We start from the raw sequence: 27235 nt of genomic DNA, 5'->3' as shown, positions 1-27235 counted from the left end.
ACATTAAATGAGTTACAAATGGGAAGTTTTGTCTTATTCTGAGATGATGTGAAAAGTGAGGCGTGTTTATAGCAATCTAGCTATACAGAACCTTCACAAGTAACAGGTTCTTAGTTTTAAATATAAATGCTATAGGGACATTGCTATTGTACACATTGTAGAGAAGAACACGAACGTGTAGCCTGAAACATATACAACAGATCATACAAACACGTTAGGAGTTGAAGGGCAAGTTGTAGGAGCGGGGGGTAGACGGCTATGCCCCCCTTGCTAGTCACGGGTGTGTAAGTGATGTACCGCCCTTCCTGGGAGGTAGGTGCTACATTTCCTGTTTCCAACACATTTTGTTCTGCAACTCTTTGTCCAGTGACATGGCACCGTGCTTCCTAGTTCAGGGCTGAGCCTCGGAATTTCACTCATTTATACTTCTTTCAGGAGATTATGTTCACATCTTGTTCCTTCTACTTCGGTGACATTTGATCTAACGAACACATTTTTCTCAACCTGTTAAACAGGGATCCAACTTAGGCTACCTGCCCCACGAGGACTGCCCTGACGTGTCAATTCTGGAGAATGTGCTGTGTTTCACCCTTGAAACACTATGGGAGGGCTGGACACCTGTGGGGTTTTGATCAGAAGTATTTGGCACCCACATCATTCCTGGGCTCTGCTTGAGGACTGGGGAGTTTCAGTGACTTTCCTGTGTTCCACGAGCACACTGGAAGGCCTTTCTGAGATTTCTAAGTAGCCCTTATGGATGCCTCCTTTGCACTGCTCAGAAGAAAGAAAGAAAAGAAACCAGAAACAGTTCGCTTTTAAATCAAAAGTTATGATTTTATTTTTAATATACCAGAAAAAAAATATTTCTTTTAATGTCGTGAAATCAGCACTTGAAAATGACACTTCCAACATTGCTGTGATTTGCTCTGTGAGGCGTATATGGGTGGTCTTTTAGTTGAATAGAGGCACTGGGTCCTCTAAGAAGCGGAATCTTCCAGTGGTTTTCCAGGTAGCAGTAAGCAACCTCCTGCCTGAACATGCCCAGAGAGCAGACCTGTTTGAATTGACAGGCTTGGGCAGCACTATGAGGCTACTTCTGGAGCAGTCTAGGGTTCTGTCTTCTGGGAAAACGTCTCCAGAGACACCAAGCATTGAGAGAATGACAGTGTTCAATACCAGCATGAGTCGGGACCTTGAAATCCTGGCTTAAATATGTTGCAAAAATGGCCTGTGATTTATGCAACCAGTTTCTTTAACCAGTTGCTTCAGGAACTGTTTACTACAATGTAGTTTCGTGTTTGAATTTCTATGAAGTGCATCTGATGTGAAGACTTTTACTTGCCCAACATGAAACTAAACTGCCATTCTTAAGACTTCCCCAGCCCCCCTGAACTCCACCACAGATAGGTTCCCACTGTCTGTTTCTTTAGTGCTAGAATAACTTGTTTCACTTTTTTTAAAGTAGAATAATTCAGGAGGAAGGGAGACCTGGGGCCTATTTTTCCCTCTCTGTGAGCCCTGAATTTTCAAAGTATCTGAGGATGAAGCAAGTAACTTGGTGATTCAACAGGCCTGTGAATAGTCTTTGATGCTCTGCACAGGGGTACCTAACTGGTCTCTTTAGCTATGGGTTTTGCCATATGGCTCAAAGATGTTTATAATTGGCATGTTACAACTGGCATTCAAGAAAATGCTAGAACTACAATGATTCTTTTTTTTGCTTAAGTACTGGGTACCAGCATACAGAGGCTGTTGGTTCACTGCAAGACTGGGACCTACCACTTCATCCTGATTGTCAGCACAAAATACAGTATCATTGCTTTATCAGCTCTCACTTTAATGTGTATGCAACAGAGGCCAAAACCCTGTGGTGCATTCTTATCAAAATCTCTTTTGGTTGGTGATGGGTCTGAGGCACAAAGAATTGGTTCCTGTATACAGCTAGAAAAAGGACAGAATACCACGTTACAGGAGACAATGACTCACAGCACGAAAATAGGCTCTACTACCATCCTGAATTGATAGCAAAATATTTATTATTGAAAACAAAAAGATCGGACCACTAGACTTTCATCATAAAGCTCTCACACAATTGTACTTTTCAGGATGGAAACATTTTCAGGGAAAGAAGTGTCTAAGAGACAGGCACAGACCATGCACACACAGCTCAAAGCACTGAACTCAGGGAGGTGGTCTGTTTGACCATCTCCACTCTCCTAACAGCCCTCTTGAGTCAGCACATGACCAACCCAACAACTATGTTGAAGATTCATTAACCAAACTCGGGGGGGGGGGGCGGGGGGGGGGGGAGTGTGCTGGAGCCTAATTGCGTCTGAAGAAAGGCTGTTCTCTCATAATAGATAGCAACCTGAGCTTATTTCTCCCTGGTAACCCAGCAGTCTGGAAGCGGACCAGACTTGTGGAATATTCTATTGCAGTGTAGTTTACTCCAGGTGCTTTGTTGTTCTTAATGTGACAGTTTTTATCTTATGATGATAACACAGCTGATTTTTTTTAAAAAATACTTTTTTTCTGTGAGTCTCTTTCCTAGAAGTGTTCTTCCATCCTGTTCTGCAAAAACCCCCTCAGTAAAGTTCCAGACTCAGAGCCACATTAATAGAAATGATAGGGGCTATAATTTTTTCTTTCCCCATCAGCAACATATATGAATGTATTGTCCCTGTCCCCTCGTGTCTATAGCAGTGTATGATTAGAAGGTTTTCCCTGGTGGCTCATATGGTAAACAATCTGCCTGAAATGTGGGAGATGCGGGTTTGATCCCTGGATCGGGAAGATCCCCTGAAGAAGGGAACAGACAGTTAGAAGGATGGGAGTAAATTAACTGGAATAATCACCTCAATACATGATTTTTGAATATAGTAGTGGCTCTGTTCTCATGAGCAAACTAGAAGGTCCAGATCAAACCTCCTGATCTGTGAACAGAGCATTTCTCATTAGAATGTTTTTCACTGCAAACTCATAGACTTGGGTTGATGCTCAGACCTTGTGTATCAAATTGCATGATTTATGTCTGAAATGAAGATTTGGTTTAAAAAACTTTTTCAATCCAGGAATGTTTTCACAATACTGGAATTGAAGTGCAGTGGAAAATCTTCAAGAGAAAGGAAATCTATTGCAGCATAGTGGGGCAGCTATAAAAACTTGCCTGCCCAAGTTTTTCTGGAATGTTAAATGACAGCAGGATTATCTATGTGGCAGTCAATTCTCCGATAGGCTTCAATTTGCCATGGGGTAGTGGTCCTGCCTCATATATTAATAGAATTAATCACTTAAGCTGAGATGTTAAAAACAGTGTATTGAACCTGTAATACCAGAATTTCAATTTTTTTAAAGGTGTGATTCTTTTCCCCCTCCCATGATAAACATTGGAAATGCCTTTAGATATATTTAGCTAATTTTAAAACTATTTATTAGACATTCAACCTGTAAACAAAATTTCTAAATTATCTCATAAGTAGACACAAGTATGAACCTGTACCAAGATGAAAGTGCTTTGGAAGCATCGGAGTCTGTTTAAGGTCTATGATTATTTCCTTATTCTAACCTGCATTAAAGGATCACTGATAAATCAATGGATTAAATCATTAAATTAAATTAACCAAATAAGCTCTAACTGTCCTTCAGTTAAATTCAAGTCAACTGTTATTTGGCCTTTTCCTCATTATTCTGCTCATTTTCTCTTATAAGAAAAAAAAGCTTATTGCACAGTATCATGTATTTTCAAAGCTCAAAATAACATTGTTTGCATCCTAATAATCTATTAGTTGTTATAGCAGGACTTGTCTTTTCAGTCCATGTCAGTTTTTGCCCTAAGAATACATTCTTCGATCAATGCATCTATAAACCCATGTCAAGACGTCATAGATTGTTCACAATAATTTAACACAGACATAACAGCTTCCCTTCCCTGCATACAGCCCACCCTCCATCCCATCAGTCATGACTTGGTTTGCACGGATTCTCTGTTCATGGTTCAGACCATTCACACAGAATGGAATAAAACTTTATTCTTTTTAATTCCACACATAGACGAGATGCTGAGAAAGCCCTTGTCATCTCTGACAGAGAAGCAGAGCAGCTCTGTTTCATGAATGACAGCACAATTAAAGCTAAAATAATATAAAAATAATTTGAAAAATCCCTTTTCTGTACACACTCAAAGCAAGAAAGCTAAACAGCTTCTTTTTCTGCTAGCCAGAAAACATGTTTCTATTTATTTGGGCTTTTAAGTTTGGTGGACTTCACATCTGTGTGTATATATGTGTGGTTATGCATGTCTAATCTATGCAGTGTAGTAGCCCCTAATTTTTACCTAGTTTGTCTAATCATTAAGCTATATAACCAATTAGAATACTATTATATCACATTGAACAACTTGACATAATTGCTTCTTTGAAATGCAGGAACGTTTACACATTTATTTGGCTTGTAAAGGACTGAAATATTACAGATATTATAGTATCTAGCTTTTTTTAAAAGAATATGGCTCTTAATAAGTTGATTTTCTGAATTCCAGAGCGTAAGTCCCTTTTCAAAAAATTTTTGAAGCTGACTCAAAAGTAGGAAGAATGTCTTCTGATTTGGCCAAAAATATGGTGAATTATTTTATATCATTTAAAATTTGAAGAATAAGTCTCGGAGGGGGCCGTTTGTGTGTCCACTGTTCAGCTCAACTTGCCATGAAGTGTGTTTGTCAAAGTATCTCCGCTTGACCAGCAGAGGGCACTTTAAACACCTCTGCATTGCTTTAGGGAGCAAAGGCAGATGATACAGAAACACAGTGTTCACCCAAGACCAAGGACAGCCCTGTGGGTTGCTTTGTGAAACTCACAAAAATATAGACAATATGGGCTGTACCACAGGGTTTCATTTGGAAAGTTATATGTGGAGTCAACTATGGAGGGGTGTACTTATTGTGTCTTATATTGATCTTCAGCTCATTCCTCTTTCCCAGCTCAAGAACTTCGGTGTAGGGCTGCAACTTTTTATGGGTAAGAGAGTCTATTTTTCAAATAATTTGGTTGAGTTGTCTGTTTTCTATTCTATATTTATTCTTCTGTTTGAAAGCCCAAGGCAACTGAACAAAGGATGCTGTGTCCTACCCCATTTAGGGGTAGAAATAAAACTATCAGAAATACTGAGATCGGAGCTGCCCTTTCAAGAGTTGGGCAGCACTGTTTCCTCCCTCCCAGGGAGAACCCTGGGAAAATATTGTGCCCCGTTTTGTTATGGTGAACTCACTAGACCGAGGCTGTGCTATGAAGGGGGACGAGTCTTTCTCTTAGTTGAAATGTAGTTTATCATCTGTTTTCTCAGGAGGTGATTAAGACATCTTTTCTCACGGGGGCTAAAACCCGTAACCTTTCTGAAAAAGTTTTGCAAAAGCATTACTCTAGGTATACACCCTGCGTCGCTTCCATTTTTACCTTTTCTGTTGGCTCCAGTTTAGTGTCAAAAAAGATTATAAAGGATTGTTAGGTATGTGCTCACATGGTTTTTAAGTAAACTTCTTTGATTCTTAGAGAAATATAACAGTAAATTCATTTTTTCCATATACTGTTAATAGCTTGTTGGCCTTCTCTCTGCCTCTGGCCCACTTTGTTCTCATTTGTCCTAGAGTTGACAGATAAAGAGGGAATGGGGTCTTCCAGCAGCAGTCCTTTGAGATGGAGGTGTACTCAGTGAGTCCTCACCGGAAAAGGATCACTAACTTACTGGGTTAAGTCAACCTAATTATCCCTAAGCTGCCTTGGGTTGTGTGTTTGCTCATATGTCTTGTTTTGTTTTAGCTGCACCATATGTGATTCCTTGTGCCATTTTCTTTTGTCTGTTATTTTTCTTGATGACCCTGAGCTACGGCTTCCTCCTCAGTTCCGACACTAGTCAGCTTTCGTTGCTTTCCTCATCTTGCTGCCGATGTAGGCCTCAAAGAAGAAGTGGCAGAAGAGCACGAAGTAGCTGAGGTACATGAGTGAGGACCAGAAGATGTTCTGAAAGTGAGAGTAACACTGGTCATGCTGCATCCACTGGAAGACCAGGTAATTAATGACACAGCCTATCAGCATCTGAATGATCTGGGACAACGTGATGAACATGGCGAACTTCCGGGAGACTCGGAAACCTGCTGCTCGCAAGGCATAGTAAGAGTACATCACAGAGTGCACGCTATAGTTCATAGTCATAAACCAACCACCCCCAGCAACCATGTCCTTGTAGGAGTACCAGGAGTACAGAAGCACAGTGATGTGGTGGTACCAGTGCAGGAAGATCAGCTTCTGCTTCCTCAGAATAATGAATATTGTATCTCCTGGAAGACACAAACAGAAATGGACGTGAGCCCCCTGACTATACTCCGTATCAAGAAGGTGAATGAACTTGTACCTCAGAATGAGATGGATTTGGGTTAGACTTGTGGACGGATATTTACTAGCTCGGTGACCCTGGCAGGTTATTCATCCTACTTTCTAGTTTCTTCATCTGTAATATGGAGATAATAGGTTGGAATTATTTGAGGATTAAATAGGATACAAAACAGGCACATGGTAAGCACTCCATAAATGTTACTGTCAGAAAGGTGTTTTGCACACAATCGTATTTTTGATTTGGAAGGGACACTAGTAAGTATATTGTCCATTTCCAATGAGGCTGTGCATTTTAGGAAATATCACCTGGAAGAGAGTCAAGTGATATTCATTAATCAAGAGAAACAAATTTGAATTTAAGTGCCCAGTAAAATGTTCTTAGGCCGCTCTGGAGTAATAAAACCACCTTTCTTTGGTACACGACAAAAGTACTCTTTAAAAACATATCTTTGTAGGTTCCCTATAAAATGTGAAGCCTTGACATATGGAAATTAGAAAAGTAAAATTTAAACAAAAGGCTATTCCTGGGTAAGAGACAAAATAGCAGAGTAGGACTTGAGCTTACCTCTTCTCACAAAAACATCAAAATCACAAGTAACTACTGACCAACTGTTGACAGAAAAGATACTCCACATCCAAAGACAAAGACATCACACCAGTCAGAAAGGCCGTTATCAAAAAGTCTACCAAAAATACCTTTTTAGGCTATTTACATATAAGTAATATTATATAATGTTTGTCTTTCTGTGTCTGACTTATTTCACTCACTATGACAATCTCGATCTATTCATGTTGCTGCAAATATCAATATTTTGTAATTTTTTAATGACTGAGTAATATTCCAGTGTGTATATGGAACTTATTTACAAAACAGAAGTAGAATCACAGATGTAGAAAACTAGGTTATGGTATGCATGGTTACTAGGGGCTAAAGAAGGGGAGGGGTAAACTGGGAGACCGGGGTTGACTTATATACACTACAGTATAGAAAATAGATAACTCAGAACCTGCTGTAGAGCACAGGGAACTCTACTCAATACTCTATAATGGCCTATATACAACCGATTCACTTTGCTGTATACCTGAAACTAACACAGCACTGTAAATCAACTATACTCCAATACATTTTTTTTAAGTCTAGAAACAATAAATCCTGGAGAGGGTGTGGAGAAAAGGGAAGCAACCTGCACTGTTGGTAGAAATGTAAATTGGTACAGCCACCGTGGAGAACAGTATGGAGGGTCCTTAAAAAATGAAAAATAGAACTATCCTATGATCCAGCAGTCCCACTCCTGGGCATCTATCCAGAGAAAACCATAACTTGAAAAGATACATGCACCCTAATGTTCACTGCAGCACTACTTACAAATGCTAAACACGGAAGCAATGTAAATGTCCATCACGAGAGGAATGGAAAAGATGTGGTGCATATATACAATGAATACTAGTCATAAAAAATGAGTGAAATAATGCCATTTGAAGCAACGGATGAGAGATTATCATACTAAGTGAAATAAGTCAGAGGAAGACAAATATCACACAATATCCCTTATATGTGGAATCTAAAAATGATACAAATGAACTTATTTGCAAAACAGACTTCAAAAAATAAACTTATGGTTTCCAAAGGGTGGGGGAGGGATAAATTAGGCATTTAGATAATCAACAAGGGCCTACTGTATAGCACAGGGAAATCTACTCAATCCTCTAATAATCTATATGGGAAAAGAATCTGAAAAAGAATGAGTATATATATATTTATAAATGAATCATTGCTGTGTACCTGAAACTAACAACATTGTAAATCAACTGTACTCTAACATAAATTTTGAAAAGTTAAAAGACAAAAACAGAAAAAGAACAAAAATTATCTTCTGTATTTACTGGAGGATAATAGGTATTATTTTGGTAGCAATGAATCAAGTGATAAAAAACTGAGAATGACACTTGCTTCTGCAATTAACTCTGAAAATGCTTTACAGGATTATCCAAAATCTCAGTAACATTAACCCCTTGAAGAAAAAGACTGTTTCTTTGGTCTAACTCTCTCATCTGAGCTATTTTGGCTACCCCAAAGACCACTATTCACATCTAAGGTAGAGAATTTACATTATAGAAGCAAGAATGATGCTCATGTAGGTAGATGATAATGATTCTCTGAAAAACCTAGGGATTCTAAAAAAATATACTTTAGAACACTTACATAAAAATAGATGAAGAGCAGGCACATAACAAATACACCCAATTCCATTAACAAGTACCAAAACAACAAGCACTGGGATGTGGGGCAAAAGCAGGATTTATGTGGCAGATGCTTCATTCTCTTTCCTATCTCTGAGGTTTTCAGATATGAGAAAAATCAATATCCTTCATGACCTTTGGTGACCTTGACTTCTTTGTATAACAAGGATAACTAGGTGGTCCCTCTTCTTATTCTGAAATTTAATTAACTACAAGGGGAATTAGTACTTACCCTTGTCTTATCCCTTATTCTTCAAGGATGCCCTAAAACATTGGGTACAAAGGAAGGTCAGACAATGTTGGATCTTGGAAAGACTTAAGGTTCTGATGGGACCTTAAGTAAACAGAAAAGATAAGATTGATGGGAATGTAAATCGGTACAGGCATTTTGAAGAACAGTATGGAGGTTCCTCAAAAAACTAAAAACAGAGCTACCATATGATCAGCAATCCCCCTCCTGGGCATATACTGTGAAAAGACAAAATCTCTAACTCAAAAAAGTACATGCACTCCAATGTTCATACAAGCATGATAAACAACATAAGTGTCCATCAACAGATGAATGGATAAAAATGTGATACGGCAACCCATGCCAGTATTCTTGTCTGGGAAATCCCATGGACAGAGGAGCCTGGTGGGCTACAGTCCATGGGGGTCACAAAGAGTTGGACAGGACTTAACTACTAAACAACAACTACTAAACACACACATGAAGGAATATTACTTAGCCATAAAAAAGAAATACTGCCATTTGCAACAACATGAATGGACTTAGAGAATATCATAAGTGAAGTCAAAGACAAACATTATAATGATATCACTTATATGTAGACTCTAAAATATATGCAAATGAATTCATTTACAAAACAGACTCACATAGAAAACAAACTTATGGTCACCAAAGGGAAAAGTGGGAGCAGGGCATGGGAGAAATTAGGAGTTTCATTCCAATCCCAAAGAAAGGCAACGCCAAACAATGTTCAAATAAGCATACAATTGCACTCATTTCACATGTTGGCAGATTATGCGCTCAAAATCCTTCAAGCTAGGCTATAGCAGTTCATGACCCAAGAACTTCCAGATGTACAAGCTGCATTTAGAAAAGACAGAGGAACCAGAGATCAAATTAGATCTGGTAGACAGAATGCCTGAAGAACTATGTACAGAGCTTTGTAACATTGTACAGGAGGTGGTGACCAAAACCATCCTCAAAAAAAAGATATGCAAGAAGACAAAGTGGTAGTCTGAGGAGGCCTTACAAATAGCTGAGAAAAGAAGAGAAGCTAAAGGCAAATGAGAAAGCAAAAGATATACCCAACTGAATGCAGAGTTTCAAAGAAAAGCAAGGAGAGATAAGAAAGCCTGAGTGATCAATGCAAAGAAATAAAGGAAAATATTAGAATGGGAGATTAGAGATACCAAGGGAACATTTCATACAAAGATGGGCACAATTAAGGAGAGAAATAGCAAGGACCTAACAGAAGAAGAAGAGATTAAGAAGAAGTGGCAAAAATACACAGAACTGTACAAAAATGACAATTAATGACCAGGATAATCATGATGGTGTGGTCACTCACCTGGAGTGTGAAGTCAAGTCGGCCTTAGGAAGCACTACTACAAACAAAGCTAGTGGAGGTGATGGAATTCCAGCTGAGCTATTTCAAATTGTAAAAGATGATGCTGTAAAAGTGCTCTACTCAATATGCCAGCAAATCTGTAAAATTCAGCAGTGGCCACAGGACTGGAAAAGGTTAGTTTTCATTCCAATCCCAAAGAAGGGCAATGCCAAAGAATGTTCAAATTACCACACAATTGCACTCATTTCACATGCTAGCAAGGTAAAGCTCAAAACTCTTCAAGCTAGGCTTCAACAGTATGTGAACCAAGACCTTCCAGATGTACAAGCTAGATTTAGAAAAGGCAGAGGAACCAGAGATCAAATTGCCAACATCTGCTGGATCATAGCAAAATCAAGGGAATTCCAAAAAATCTCATCTACTTCTGCTTCGTTGACCATGCTAAAGCCTTTGACTGTCTTGATCACAACAAACTGTGGAAAATTCTTAGAGATGGGAATACCCAACTATTTTACCTACCTTCTGAGAAACCTATATGCAGGACAAGAAGCAACAGTTAATGTTATACATGGAACAATGGACTGGTTCAAAATTGGGAAGAGTAACTTAAGGCTATATATTGTCACCCCGCTTATTTAACTTATATGCAAAGTACATCATGCTAGGGTAGATGAATCACAAGTGGAATCAAGATTGCCAGGAGATATCAATAATTTCAGATATGCAGATGATAGAAAGCAAAGAGGAACTACAGAGTCTCTAGATGAAGGTGAAAGACGATAGTGAAAAAGCTAGCTTAAAACTTAACATTCAAAAAACTAAGATCATGGCATCTGGTCCCATCACTTCGTGGCAAATAGATGGGGACAAAGTGGAAACAGTGTCAGATTTTATTTTCTTGGGCTCCAAAATCCTGCGGTTGATTACTGCAGCCATGAAATTAAAAGACATTTGCTTCTTAGAAGAAAGCTATGACCAACCTAGACAATGTATTGAAAAGCAGAGACATCACTTTGCCAGCAAAGGTCCATAGAGTCAAAGCTATGGTTTTTCCAGTAGTCATGTATGGATATAAGAGCTGGACCATAAAGAAGGCTGAGCACTGAAGAATTGATGCTTTTGAAGTGTAGTGCTGGAAAAAACTCTTGAGAGTCCCCTGGATAGCAAGGAGATCAAACCAGTCAATCCTAAAGGAAATCAACCTTGAATATTCTTTGGAAGGACTGATGCTGAAACTGAAGCTCTATTTTGGCCACCTGATCGGAAGCAGTTCATGGGGTCACAGAGAGTCGAACACAACTTGGTGACTGAACAATAACAGCAATGGGATTAACAGATACACATGCTATTATATATAAAACAGATAAACAAAGATTCACTATATAGCATGGAAAACTGTATTCAATGTCTTGTAATAAACTATAATGGAAAATATTTTAAAAACAAAAAATCTGAATCACTTTGCTGTACACCTGGAATTAACAAGATTGTAAATCAGCTATTCTTCAAGAAAACATATAGTCAGTTACTACCTAAGGAAAATGAAAAAAAAAAAGAAAAAGCAAACTCCAACATTATTACTTATTTGTTTAGAACAGAAAGGAAGTTTCCAGCTGCTGCATTTCTGAACCTTTTATAAAATTTTCTTTGAAGTCTTCTCTATTGTGAGATGTTTGACATATTAAACCTATAAATGTCAGACAGACTAATAATGATCGATGGTGACAGTAACTCTCAGTTGTATGTTAAAGGGAGACAACTAGTGTTAGGAGACCTGGTGTCTACTTATTTGTGTTAATCTGGGCTATTTTTGTGTGCTTGTCGAAGACTATTTCTGTGTAATTACTACTCTGCGCCTCCCTTCCTTCTATGGACTATAATGTAGACACGGTAATTTCAACTTGCCTTTGTTCACAGCAGAAAGAAGGTAGAATTTCCAAGGAATTGTATGTTAAAAGCAAATTTATTTATTTGTAATTGAGACTTTGAGTCTCTAAGTATTAACTAAAATAAAGCCTGTACAATATTCAAACATAATTATTTGCCATAAAATAATGAGCATTTTATCCTTTTAAATTCCTTAGATTTAATTTGACCTCTGTCATCACCTTTATATTAAAACTTTATTGTCTAAAGAACAGTCTGAGTGGGAAGAGTGGTAGGAGACAAAACACAGATCATGAGAATGAGCTAACATAGAAGCTACAAATCTGGAATAATATTGTGTTCTTCCTGTCTGAGTGGGGGTCTCTGGCTTGATATAAGACATACTAGGTGCTTTTATCTAACATAGGGAGGTGGGGGCAAAGGTCATGCCATGAGATCTTCAAAATGAAATTAATTTAGATACACATAACAGTTTTTCTCAGAACAGCTATGCAGGGTGATTAGATGGAGAAAGAAGATGAGTTTCCAGTAATGGCCCTGAATCTCTCAGGAGTAGCACTCCGATTCCATATCAAAGTTACTGCTTCCAGGAAGGCCACCAATGCAGAGAAGGGGAGTTTCTCTTGAGTGAGGTTCTAGAAAGGATGCCCTGAGACCTCTCACGGTTCTTCTGATATCACAGCTGAGACACACCAGTCATGCAGCTCTGGGAATTATGAATTATTTTTCCTCTGGGAAAAACCACACAATAACTCATTTAATTTGTTGTGAGCCAATCATGCTGATAGCATTCCACATCCAGGCCTCTCAACAGCTACAGAGTGACCGAGAAATGCAAACAAAAGATATTGAGACTGTGAATGCAGTGTCAGCCAACCAATCTTTCTTGGTCAAAGGTCCTGCCGGCATAATGGGAAGAATGTTGGCCAAGTATAAGCAGTGGATCTTCTGACCTGTGAATGTTTTGGGCATGTCACCTATTTTAGCTTCCTCAGGTTCATGTTTTTACCACAGTCTAACCTTTGGTTTGGCTATTTTCAGTCAAGAGCCAGCCTGAAGCCAGATCTTCCTCTGGTTCATGTCCTTTACCATAGTCTAACCTTTGGTTTGGCTGTTTTCAGTCAAGAGCCAGCCTGAAGCCAGATCACGGTGATCCAGTATCCAAGTGTCCCTCCTGAACTATGCCTGCAGTGCATGTGTTGTCAAGTGCAGCCCTGTGTGCAGCTCTGGAGAAGCTCACGAGCATGTGGAAGCCCCAGCCGCCAAGAGATGGAGCGCCCACTGTGTGTGTGGTTTGTTACAGATGGCTGCGCCCCTGTTCACAGAGTTAGCGGGAGCTCCGCTGAGTCAGAGTTTCAAAAACAATGACGAGCTCAACCGAGCAAGGACCTAGACTCAGAGCAGATGTTTCCAAGTTTTAACAAAACAAAATCTCAGCAGGTTTTAATGTAATTCAAACAGTAGTCAGTCAAAGATTTTGGCACACAAAGCAGGTTGGTGGCTCTCTTCCCCTCACTTGTTCTAGTAGGCCATAGCTGTGGAATTCACTGAAATGAGCTCATTGTTCTCTGCTGAGACAGAAAGCCCTTCTTGCTATTAAAAATCCAGTGAAGGGGGAATGTTAGTGTTTAATGGGCACAGAGTTTTCAGTTGGGGAAGATAAAAGTTCTGGAGGTGGATGTGTGATGGCTGCACAACAATGCCAATGCCCATTATGCAGCAGCCCTGTCACCTAGAAATGGCCAATTTTAAATATGCTCCGCCACAATAAAAAAAAAAAAAAAAAAATTACTTTAGTGAAAACTGTAGGCAGGCAGGTTTTGGGAGTGGGGAAATAGAGTTTTCAGTATTGAACATGGAAGAACTGTTCTTTTTTCTCTCTCAAGACCTTTTCTTTCTGCTATACATTAGGAAGTTCAGAATAGAGAACTGGAAGCAGAACCGGGAACTTAAAAAATAAGAAAAATTCTAAATAATCCAAATGAATAAAGCTTTCTTAATTAAATAGTAGCGACAAGGTTTTCTAGAGTGTTTTACAGGGAAGGAATTTAACTTCCCAAACCAACAAAAAGCCATCCAAAGCACACATGTTCACTAAACTAGGCGAATTGGTTTAGGATCTATTTTGATGAAGCAGTTTACCTTGGGAATATAGCTATCAAGTAAGATCCAGGATATCTGAAAGGGAATAAGTCATATTTGAAAATTGGAAAAGGGTACTCAAGACTGAAAATATCTGTATAATGGATCTGAAACCACATGAAGAATTGGTGTCACATGCTACCCTCATTAAAGAGCTGCATCAAGTTTAGGATTTATTTTTCAACTCTTTAGCCCACTGACAGCACTCTAATCCCTTGTTTGAACTGTGAAGGAATGGGTTGTTTGATATGCAGCCTATAAACTGCTGTGGTGAATGAGGCTTCTCCAGGCAAAGTGATTATCAAGCCAATGGCATAAGGAACTAGAATACAGCTCCTTTGGGCCTCAAGAGGGAACAGAATTGTGTCTAATTACAAGGTCTACATTGGGGCAGGAGGGAGTAGTATGTTCGAGCCTAGATTAATTAAGACAGGTGACTGACTGCCCTACCCTCCTCAGAACCAACAACACTCCAACAAGACAGAGGATTAGAGCAGAAATACCTCTGAGTGATGCAGTTCTCATCCACAAATCCTAACCTTACAACTCAGGTGTCCATCTAGAGTAGAAGCTGGGAGGACAGACAGCACAGAGCGACTCACGCCTTTGAAGGAAAATGGCCACTGTGAATGGGTTGGTGTGGCTCTTCCATGTATTATTCCTTCAAAAGGTAGAAGGAACTATTTTTATTCTCAAGTCCCTCAGACACAACTGGATAAAACTCAGAACACAGACAAGCAGCCCTGGCAGGGAAATGCATTTCTAGCAGCCAAGACTGAAGTAGCTCCTTTGCAATTAGAGGCCTAAAGGCCAGAAGCATAGAGGTAACTTTTCTGATTAAGGCAAGCAAGAAAGTACTTTTTGAGGGTAGGGAGGGGGAAACTGTGAAGGTGTTCAGGGATGGCATGCAGAGGGAATCAAGGTTCATACATTTACTGTATTCATGTATCTATAGACAATTCTTTATCAAAAAGGTGGGGAGGCGGTTCATAAGGATACTTACACTGAATAAACTAAAAGTCAAAGGGATATATTTCTCAATTTGAATAACTCTTTAGTCTGACTCATAGCAGACTCTATGACTCTAAATAAAAAATCACTATGAGAAATGTAGACAATCTTTTATCTATACCTGAAAATACAAAATTAAAATGTCCTCACAGAATTCTGACATTGCTAAAAAACACATCTGTAGGCTTTTAGGCATTGTCTGTAGCTCCAAGTCTGAAAAACACTTCTCTAGTGTAAAACTTTGCAGCTAGTGCTCCTAATCTAATATTAAAAAATAGCTGCCCGGGGACCTGGTTCATAAAAAATTCATATGATAAATTTCTGTTTTTGATAAAGTAGCAATTCCATTTCAGCACTTTAAATGTCTGGCCCATGGTAGGTGCTTATTATAAGTTTATTAAAGGACCCACACACCTATTGTCAAGTTAATCTTTGACAAAGGAGGCAAGGGTATATAAGAAAAAGACAGTCTCTTCAGCAGGGGATGTTAGGAAAGTTGGACAGCTTCATGTAAATAAATCAATGCAGTTAGGACACACCCTCTCACCATACACAAAAATAAACTCAAGATGGCTTAAAGACATAAATATAAGACATGACACCATAAAACTCTTAGAAGAGAACATAGGCAAAACATTCTCTAATGTAAATCTTACCAATATTTTCTAAGGCCATTCTCCCAAGGCAATAGATATAAAAGCAAAAATTAAAGGAGCTAATTAAATTAAACTTGCAAGCTTTTGCACAGCAAAGGAATACATACACAAGAAAAAAAAAAAAAAGACAACCCATGGACTGGGAGAAAATATTTGTAAATAACATGACCAACAAGAGCTTACTTTCCAAAATATACAAACAGTTCATACAGTTCAACAAGAATAAAAACAAACATCCCAGTTGAAAAATGGGCAGAAGACCTAATAGGCATTTCTTCAAAGAAGACATACAGATGATCCGTAGGCACATGAAAAGATGCTCAACCATCAGTAATTATTAGAGAAATGCAAATCAAAGCCACAATGATGTCTTCCCTCACACCAGCCAGAATGTCCATTATTAAAACGTTTACAAATAACAAATGTTGTAGAGGATGTGGAGAAAAGAGAATCCTCCTACACTGCTGGTGGGAATGTAAGTTATTACACCCACTATGGAACAGTATGGAAGTTCCTTAAAAAACTGAAAACAGAGCTACCACATGATCCAGCAATCCCACTCGTGGGCATATATTCAGACAAAACTAAAATTCAAAAAGATACATGCAACCCCTATGTTCATAACAGCACTATTCTCAATAGCCAAGACATGGAAGCAACCTGGAGTATCTGTCAACAAATGAATAAAGAAGATGCAGCACATACATACAGTGGAATGCTGCTCCGCCATAAAAAATAAAATACTGCCATATGCAGCAGTGTGGATGGGATGATCATACTAAGTGAAATAAGTCAGAAGAAGAAAGGCAAATACCATATGATATCACTTATATGTGGAATCTACCATATGACACAAATGAATTTTACCAAACAGAAATGGATTCACAGACACAGAGAAGTGACCTGAGGATGCCAAGGGGGCAAGCAGGGGAGGCATGAAGTGTGAGTTTGGGATTAGCAGATGCAAACTATTGTATATAGAATGGATAACAACAAAGTCCTACTGGAACACAGGGAACTATTAATATATTTAATACCCTATGATAAGCCATAATGAAAAAGAATGTATATGAATAACAGAATCACCTTATTGTACAACAGAAATTAGGGAAACATGTAAATCAACTATACTTCAATAAAAAAAATTTAAAAATTTATTAAAGGAATAAACTGAGTCCATACTAATGCATTTCACTCTAAGACTTTTGATAGGCTGTGTGTGTGAGTGCTGAAGTTTTTCCTGCTGTTCCTCCCTTGTCTTTGACCTGGGAAGAAGTGGTCAAACCAGCAGTTCAAACCAACTGCCAGCAGATTAGACCTCTGATGAAGAGTGGCTAGAGGCAGAGGATGCATACATCAGAGGCATGTCATATCCTCTGTGAACAGATACAAACTAGGCGAACCTTTCAGAAAGACTCGATAGCTAATACTGTAGGTAACTTAAAATGAAATTACAACTTCCAACCCCCCTTTCAGGAGAAACAGGAGATGGAACACAATTGATAGATTAAAATTTTGAACTAAATAAGCCAATTCTTAATTACAGATGAAACATTAAGAAACCCAGAGGATAGACAGGTGTCCCCTAAGGATGTGGACCAATCTGTGAGAGGCTGGCCAGCGTGGCTCATAGATGAACTCAGATCTTTTTATCACCGGTGCCTCCCTTTTTCTGGCAACAAAGATATTTTCCTGGGGAACTGTGCCTGTGTTAAAAAAAAAAAAAAAAAAAAAAAAACCCTTGCTACTTGATTTTCTACTGTGTCTGTTAACTTGTGACACACTTATATTCAAGACTATTAAAGAGTTAAAGCAAAAACTATTAGGAATCTACCTATCTAGTACCAGCATTTTGGATTAATTTCTAGAAGATGAATTACATTTCTCTAAGGCCTATTTCTTCAATTGATGAAAATTAAACAACATCAGAAGCTAACCCTTAATATTTTGTGAATGAGAACATGAGGCTACCCAAACAAAAGGCTGAATGTCCTAGTCTGTATCCAAACTCCAGAGCTGAACATACACTTCCCTGTGAGACTGGGAAATAGCTGTGAGGCTAACTGTCCCCAATATTCTAATATTAGCTCAGCTGTTAAAGGCCTCAGAGAAGGGGCTAGATAGATGTTCTTAGCCCCTGGAACTGTGCTTTCAGTGAGGTTTGGATCCATGCACGTTCTATATAAACTTTTTGGCTCTTGATACACACAAGGTACAATTATTTAAAAGGAGGGAAGAGAACAAACATAATGGAAGTTAGTTAAGAATGCAAATTCACTTATTGTAATTTTCCTGCAACCAGTAAAATAGGACCTTCAAGTTATTTCTTTGTTGATTTTTCAATAAATATTACGGGTGTGTAACTACAAAGGGGTGAGGGTGGGGGAGGAAATGGAAAGAGAGAAGACACTCACCTAGTTCGGGTGCTTTGCTTAGCACAAATGCATAAGCCCAGAATTTGCTGACAGGTCCATTGTAAAAACCCTGGTCACAAACTGAATGCTTCAGGCCTTTGGTCATCACAGTGTACACCATATAAGCACCAGTTCGAAGAGCACCGAATATACTTCATAATGAAAAAAGAGAAGAAACAATATTCAGGAAAATAATTTCATGTCTAACATTAACCATTAGTAGAAGACTGCCGTTGGCAGAAATAGGCAGAACTTCACCACAATCATTTGCATTTACCCAGAAGCATTTAAAAATGTTTTGTTAACAAGAGCAAGAAAACTACTCAGAGTTTTATTCTGAAGGCCATGCCACTTCACTCTTCACCCATGTTCCAAAAAGAGGTCATGGAAAAGGGGACTAGATCCAGGGCAGGATCTCAAGAACTCCAATTATCTTAGTGTTTCAACTTGACAACTATCCCTTGGGGATGAGAGGGAATTGGCCGAAAACTTTTGGAATTATCTCAGTTCTGTCCCTTGTCCAATCATTCTCCAAATCCCCTACCTCTGTTCCCTTGAATCTCTCTAATCCATTTTTTTCTCACAGAAGCCAAAGGAAGAAGGCTGAGCTCTACTGCCAACCCTGCAGCCCACCCAGCTTCACTCCCTTGAGCTCCCAGAACTAGGCCCTGACACTGCGTCGACCCCGTTCTTCAGTGTCCTGTAATGTATCTGCCTCTGCATAGTCAGAGGTGCTCCAAGGGCTGAAAAAGTGAGATCGTGGCTTGAGAAGTAAACTTACACGTGGACTTGTTATCACGGAACCGCTAAAGAGACGGGAGAGCTCTGGAGTGTGTTGAGCTCAGTGATGTGAGTGAAGTATGAAAGGACTTGTCAACTGGAACACACAGCCTCCACCATGATGTGAACCCCATAGACATGTGTTCCAGAGTTCACAAGCCATGTACATGAGTGAAGGGAGAGCTGACTGATCACGGGAGAGATGTGTTTGCCCATCTTTTTTTCTGGCAGCATTCCCTTTTTAGGTTCCAAAGTCAGTGAGCATAGAAAACAAACGTATGGTCACCAAAGGGGAAAGGGGGTTGGGGGAAGAATAAATTAGGAGTTTGGGATTAGCTGACACACACACTACTATATAAAAAATAGATAAACAACAAGGTCCTACTGTGTAGCACAGGGAACTATATTCAGTATCTTATAATAAACCATAATGGAAAATATGAAAAAGAGCTACACACACATATACATATATATGCATGTATAACTGAATCACTTTAGCATTTAAAATGTCTTTGTGTCGCTTGACTAAGTCATTCCACTCGGCTACCCCATCCACAAACATGCATCCACTAGCGAGTACTAAAGGCCAGCTTTGCATAGAATAGAGGTGATGAAGTTCAATTCTTGGCAACTGCCGATTAATTAAGTGATGACTCTATGAGCAGCTTCTCTAATAACATACGACCTACCTTAAACAGAGTTACTCTTTCCAACACATAAAAGCATTCTGCATAGGATTATTGGTATGATTTTACAGTTGCAGATCCCTGTTTAATCCTTCAGTGTCTTCCTGCTGAACACAGAATGTAACCCCCAACTCCTTAACAGAAACTGCCAGACTCTGGAGGGCCCCTCCTTCTTCACCCCTGCATCCTGTCACGCTCTTCCTGCTCCTGTGAGCCAATCACTCCAACAAGTTCTGATCCTTCCAGTTTTCTGCCTTAGGACCTGTGCATATGCTATTTCTTCTTCTTGGGGAGCTTTTTTTCTGTGTTTACTTGAAGGCTGTTCTTCTCACTCTCTTATCTCAAAGAAATGTCCCCTCCTGGTGGAATGATCTAAAAGCCTTTAGAGTCAATAAACTTGTCCCAGTTTGAGAATGGGGAGTTGGATTTCATTGGTACTGTCAAATAATGGAGAACTTTCTGTCTTAACCTGAACTAATTTTTACTGTTTTGTCTTTATTCCACCAGACGATGGCTAAATTTCATATGAAAAGTAGCCACCATCACCAAATTATTAGCAAACTGGGGACTGATTGCTGCTGTGGAAGGTAGTACGCAAAAATGGATATGGCACTTCCACTGAGCCTACAGAGAGACATTCTGGTTGTCTATTCGGGGGCCAAGTCCCTTCCTCCTTCTCCATGTGAAAAGAATTCTGATTTTGTCCAGGTTTTCCCAAATCACGATTGCCTCCAGGAAGGTGATCTTATCTTCAATTTAGGAGTAAACCCTAATTACCTAAGCAAGTTTTAGTAATCCCATTTCCCTTTCTCACAATGACTTGTTAGGATGGACAATGGCCCAATTCTAATCAATATGATGCGAGGAGAGAGCTGCTGGGGGCCTTCTGGGGAAAGTTTTCCTTGCTCATTACCACATACTACTTGGAAAAGCAGCAGACATCTGGCCACCAGGAGGAAGCTCCCTCGAGTATAAAGTTCAGTGAGAGAGTATCGCAAAGTATTCCTCCAAGGTGTGACTGACCTGCTGAATGCACCAATCTTTCAGTGACTTTACCACAAGACTTCTTGGTTTGGGGCTAGAGCTTCCTTACTGTATAAGCTATTTGGAGTCCTGCTTTTTATTATTTAGACCCCAGAGCATCCTACTTTCAGGAAACCTCTGAACACTGGTTAACCTTTTGTGGCTATCAAATATGTCTTGGTCACAGATGCTGCTGGTGAACCACCGACTGTATCAGTTGGCTGGTTTTCATAGACAGATACGTCAGTGGGAGATACATCAGTGATTTCTCTACCAGTTGAAAGCAAAGAAACACACACTTGATGCACTTCCAAGATGTATCAGTCCCTGCTCCTGAGGCCCCAGATCAGTGACTTTTCTGAATAATCAACATTGTGGAGACCATGTCTTTCCCTGCTGAGCCCCGCCCAGCACACCCAGGAAGCAGAGCCCTTCCTCCACCACATTTTGCTGCTTGACTATGTGCCTCAGACATGATCATAGTAGATCCAATGAGAGGAGTTTTGGAATAATGACTTTTTTTATCTTCCTGAGTTTCAAAAGTCACTGTAGTTTAACCATACCCAATATTCTAAGTACTGGCACAGCTATTCATTCTTTCATTTGTTAAAGACTCATTGGCAATGTTCCAGGTGCTAGGGTGACAAGAATCGGTACACGAACACTGGCTGCTGCTAGTAGTCCTGGAAGAGGAGGTGGCATTTGAGTTAGGGTTAAATAGGTATCCAGACTCTTAGGAGGGCACGAAGGGGAGGTCATTTCAGAGCACTGCAGAATTCAAAGTTTAGGTCTCACAGTGATCCACAATATTACTGGCAACAAGTCCACAGCTCATCTTATTGTCCCATGTCTGGACATGCGCCTCACCCCCTAAGCTCTGAACAATCAGGCTGACTCAAAACAGAGGACAGTGCACTTTTCAGGGAAAACCTCAGTGCCAGCCGTCGGGCGCATGTGTCTGAGGGCAAAGGCGCTTTGTTGTGATGTAACAATGCCACTGCTGGGGAGCCATCAGGGAGCTGCTTGGCCAATGGGGTTATTGTTATTTGTGGGAAACCAGTACCTCTGCCCCTAGCATATCTCAGCCACCGTGAGCTTTGGAACCAGGCAGCTTTCTGTTATAAGTGGGCACAGCGTTCTTAGACTGGGAGACTTCACCAAAATGTACTTTAAGGGAGGAGGCTTTTTCCCCTCCATAATTGATATGATGCAAGAGACAAATATACAGCTTATGTCTGGCTATTCCCAGTCCTTACTCATACTCATGGCAGACAGTACTCTTAGCAATCTTGACACACTTTCCAGGCCACATGCCTGGATCACTGCGAGCCAATACCCATAGATTAGAGCTGCAAATTCCAATCACAGAGCTCTCATTAGTTTCATGACTAGACAAATTACTTAACCTCTCTCTGTCTTTATTCATCTGAATTAATACCTAATTTGTAAATTCTACAAATTTTATAGGACAATATAAGTAAGGTATTTAGTTAGCACACAGCCTCTCATATGTAGGTGCTGAATAAATTATTATACTATTATTTTTTTACTATAATAAAAAATTTTATTTTACTGCTGCTTTACTTCATCTGTCCTTCAGTGTTGAAAATCACTTTTAACTTTCTCCAGTTAAGACTAAATATCCTTAATTGAAATTACCCTAATTGAAAGTCAAGGAAATTGATAAATGTAGAATTTGATGGGCACTGATGATTATTCATGGTATTATGTGTTTTATTCTTAAGTGTTATGGGCATTTTCTAACAGGAAGAAGAGATTGTTGAGCTCCTGGTTCATGTGAAATTTATCTTTCGATCAGATGATAAAGATTGTAAATCTAGGGCTTCAAAGAGGCTAAGAGTATGGGCCATTGTATTTAATGGGGGCATGTGACCACATACATCATCACACCCTTTTCCCAGCTGTAAAGTCACACCAGCATCCTTTTTTTTTTTTTTTTTAAAGAAATACATTATTTTTCTTGCCTGAGTCTAGTTTTGATTATAACAGTTAATGGAAGAGGGGAGAGCTCAGTGGAGGTAGATGTTCCTGTCCTGCGTCAGCTGCTGGGTCCTATTAGACACAGTGCCGGAAGATCGGGAAGTAACCACAGCCCTGATTAACTAAGGTGCTTCTTCTCAATCAGATGTTCTAGATTTCTGGCCCAAAAGAAGCCTATTTCATCATCATTACCATTTGCCACAGCATGTACTCAAGGAGGTGCCAAGAATGCCCACTGGACTCCTACTGTGACACTCCGGGGATGAAGATGGGAACCTTCTATTTTGTACTGTACACACATTTCTGCATTGCCTGATTACTGGAAAGCAAGTTGGTATTAGACGGACAATTTAAAAAATACATTTTAAAATAGGCACCTACTTACAACTGATATGCTGAATAATCATGATGACACTAGCTTGCAACTTCTTAGAGAATGAGACAAAATACTAATCCCTGATCTGCCCGTGGATGACACATGGCACTGGTGAAGAAAGACTGACTCATTTATTGAACCAACATCTATGTCATCAGCATCCACCAAGTATCAGATATTATAATCCACTGGGGCAGGGAGAGACTCTCTACAGCTCATTATAAGTGGTAATAAACATATATATATATATATATATATATATATATATATATATATATATATAATATAAACAACTTTCAAATTCTGACAGAAACAACTCATGGAATAAACACTGGGGTCTCTTATAAAAAAGCTTGAGCAATATGGCTAATCTTTTAAAACTACGCTGTGATCATGAGGTCTGACTATGTATTTACCTGAGAAAAAGTTGAATAACTGTATTCTAATCTTCCAATTTTAGTGCCTTCTGGAAGTCAAAAATGGAATATCTCAGTAATGACTATAAGAATTCCAGAATTCTACCCTGAGAATAAAGAGCCATGAGTATAAATCATCAATAATACTTTCAATTATTTCTGCATGAACACTAAGAGTTGATAAAACCAGTTTTGCATTGCTTCCTTCTTGGCCCTCAACTTAAATGTATTTAGGGATCAAAACAAGGTTTCTCAAAGATTTTTTATTCTACAGTGCCAACCACACTGGTCTCCCTTCCTCTGCCCCCTACCCCCTGCTAACTCAATAACCAAAGGTGCAATCCCTTCCAGTATTGAGCAACAAAAATGTTTCATTACACTTGTATCTTGTCATCAGAAAAAAAAAATATTTACGAGATCTTATCAGTTGTCAAAAAATGGGGATGGCTGATCTAACAGTAGCAACTCTGTAAACATGGGCGAGGCCACTGATTTCCCCAATAACAAACTTTAACTCCATTACACTGTCTTAAAGCGAAGTGAAGTCGCTTAGTCATGTCCAACTCTTTGAGACCCCTGGACTGCAGCCCAGCAGGCTCCTCTGTCCAAGGGATTTTCCAGGCAATAGTACTAGAGTGGATTGCCATTTCCTTCTCCAGGGGATCTTCCTGACCCAGGGATCGAACCCGGGTCTCCCACATTGTAGGCAGATGCTTTACCGTCTGAGCCAGACTCTGACAACTGTCCTAGACTCTGACAGTTTCCAGAATAGGAAGAATATTCAATGATCCCCGAATATGTTAAAGCAAATCAATGAGAACCAAAATATTACAGTGTGTGTGACAGGGAATGAAGGCATCTCCACATGGGTATCTTGTCTTTTTCGACAACCCACCTTTCCACACTTGAGGACACATATCTGTAATAGAGAATGTCTCCTTTTGTTTGGTCTAGACTGTTCCTTGCTACAAACATATTTTCCAATAATAATATAACAAGTCAAAGTCTGAAGCTTTTTTTTTTTTTTTGGTCCAATAAATGGGCAGTAAAATGGGGATGTATTGGATTGACCAAAAAGTTCCTTTATATTTTTCTGTATGATACTATGGAAAAAAACAGAATGAACTTTTCGCCAACCCCACACAATGTAGTTTTTACAAATTTATTTTCTCTACTCATCCTTCACTAACAATTCAGAGTGCACAATTTCACTTTTTACTGAGTGGTCATTTATAGCTGTGACTGATTGCTCTTGACTTGGACATTTAGTTGTATATCTCCATTAGAAAGTTTGAAGTTTCTTGTGGATCAAGAAAGTTGATGTTAAAACTGCATAAAGTAATGAATATATATATATTTCTTCTTAAAAAAGAAAGGCAAAAGACAGCAAAGTAGTTGACTGAGGAGGCCTTAAAAATAGCTGAGAAAAGAAGGCAAAGGAGAAAGGGAAAGATATACCCAACTCAATGCAGAGTTCCAGAGAATAGCAAGGAGAGAAAAGAAAGACTTCTGAAGCAAACAATGCAAAGAAATAGGGTAAAACAACAGAATGGGAAAGACTTGTGATCTCTTCAAGAAAATGAGAGATACCAAGGGAAAGTTTCATGCAAAGATGGGCACAATAAAGGACAAAAATGTCAAGTACCTAACAGAAGTAGAAGATATTAAGAAGACATGGCAAGAATACACAGAACTGTACAAAAAAGCGCTTAATGACCCAGATAACCACGATGGTGTGGTCACTCACCAAGGGCCAGACATCCTGGAGTGCAAAGTCAAGTAAGCCTTAGGAAGTATCACTATGAACAAAGCTAGTGGAAGTGATGGAATTCCAGCTGAGCTATTTCAAATCCTAAAAGATGATATTGTTACAGTGCTTCACTCAATATGCCAGTAAATTTGGCAAACATAGCAATGGCCACAGGACCGGAAAAGGTCAGTCTTCATTCCAATCCCAAAGAGAGGCAATGCCAAAGAATGCTCAAACTACTGTACAATTGCACTCATTTCACATGCCAGCAAGATTATGCTCAAAATCCTTCAAGCAGGGCTTCAGCAGTATGTGAACCAAGACTCCAGATGTACAAGCTAGATTTAGAAAAGGCAGAGGAACCAGAGATCAAATCGACAACATATGCTGGATGATAGAAAGAGCAAGGGAATTAAAAAAAAAAAAACAAAAACAAACAAACAAACAAACAAACAAAAAACCATCTACTTCTGCTTCATTGACTATGCTAAAGCCTTTGACTGTGTGGATCACAACAAATTGTGGAATAGTCTTAAAGAGATGGGAATACCTACCTCCTGAGAAACCTGTATGCAGGACAAGAAGCAGTAGTTAGAACTAGACATGGAATAACAGACTGGTTCAAAATTGGGAAAGGAATAAGTCCAAGCTGTATATTTGTCACTCTGCTTATTTAAGTTATATACAGAGTGCATCATGTGAAATGCTGAGCTGGATGACTCAGCAGCTGGAATCAAGATTGCTGGGGAAAATATCAACAACCTCAAATATGCAGATGATACCATTTTAATGTCATAAAGTAAAGAGGAACTAAGGAGCCTCTTGATGAAGGTGAAAGAGGAGACTGAAAGGCTGGCTTAAAACTCAACATTCAAAAACAAGATCATGGAGTCCAGTCCCATCACTTCATGGCAAAAAAGATGGGGAAAATGTGGAAACAGTGTCAGATTTCATTTTCTTGGTCTCCAAAATCAACACCAATGGTGACTGTAGCCATGAAATTAAGACACTTGCTCCTTGGAAGAATAGCTATGACAAACCTAGACAGTGTATTGAAAAGCAGAGACATCGCTTTGCAGACAAAGGTCCGTATAGTCCAAGCTATGATTTTTCCAGGAATCATGTATGGACTATAAAGAAGGCTGAACACCAAAGAATTGATGCTTTTGGACAGTAGTGCTGGAGAAGGCTTCCAAGAGTCTCTTGGACAGCAAGGAACTAATCCAGTCAATCCTAAAGCAAATCAACCTCTTAATCTCTTTTGGAATATTCCAAAATTAACTAGAACAGCAATAACTCCAGTGCAAGACAAATAGCACTGACCCATTAATTCCATTGCACAGTCTTAACCAGAGTTTGCAACTGAATATTCTATTGGAAGGACTGATGCTGAAGCTCTAATAGTCTGGCCACCTGACTCGAAGAGCTGACTCATTAGAAAAGACCCTGATGCTGGGAAAGACTGAGGGCAAGAGGAGAAGGGGACGACAGAGGATGAGATGGTTGGATACTATCACTGACTCAATGGACATGAGTTTGAGCAAACTCCAGGAGATAGTGAAGGACAGGGAAGCCTGGGATGCTGCAGTCCATGGAGTCGCAAAGCGTCAAACACAACATAGCAACTGAACAACATATATATATTCATCAAAATTGAAAATATACACATCTTTTGAAACCTAGCCATTTGGGACAACATGGGTGGACCTTGAAGAGGTTATTAGGTAAGTGAAAAAATCAGACTGACAAATTCCATATAGTTTCACTCATATGTAGAATGAGAAATATGAGAAAACTAATAAACTGCTGCTGCTGCTGCTGCTAAGTCACTTCAGTCGTGTCCGACTCTGTGCGACCCCAGAGAAGGCAGCCCACCAGGCTCCCCCGTCCCT

General features: G+C 39.4%; 1 protein-coding gene across 3 annotated transcripts in view; it reads right to left on the bottom strand.

The window, feature by feature from the left end:
• Positions 1-2013: 2013 nt before the first annotated feature.
• The window catches only part of ELOVL6 (ELOVL fatty acid elongase 6), a 134416-nt gene continuing 109194 nt past the window's right edge, over positions 2014-27235 (bottom strand). For all 3 annotated transcript variants that reach the window (XM_070791068.1, XM_070791066.1, XM_070791069.1), the window contains 2 exons: positions 18312-18463; positions 2014-6328 (listed from right to left, as the gene is read on the bottom strand). In XM_070791068.1, coding sequence (XP_070647169.1) covers positions 5901-6328; positions 18312-18463 — 580 coding nt within the window. In that variant the 3' untranslated portion in view covers positions 2014-5900. The remainder of the gene's footprint in view (positions 6329-18311; positions 18464-27235) is intronic.

Source organism: Bos indicus, chromosome 6 (assembly GCF_029378745.1).
Source record: "Bos indicus isolate NIAB-ARS_2022 breed Sahiwal x Tharparkar chromosome 6, NIAB-ARS_B.indTharparkar_mat_pri_1.0, whole genome shotgun sequence".
Lineage (NCBI taxonomy): Eukaryota > Metazoa > Chordata > Mammalia > Artiodactyla > Bovidae > Bos > Bos indicus.
This window is presented reverse-complemented; position numbering and strand designations above follow the sequence as displayed.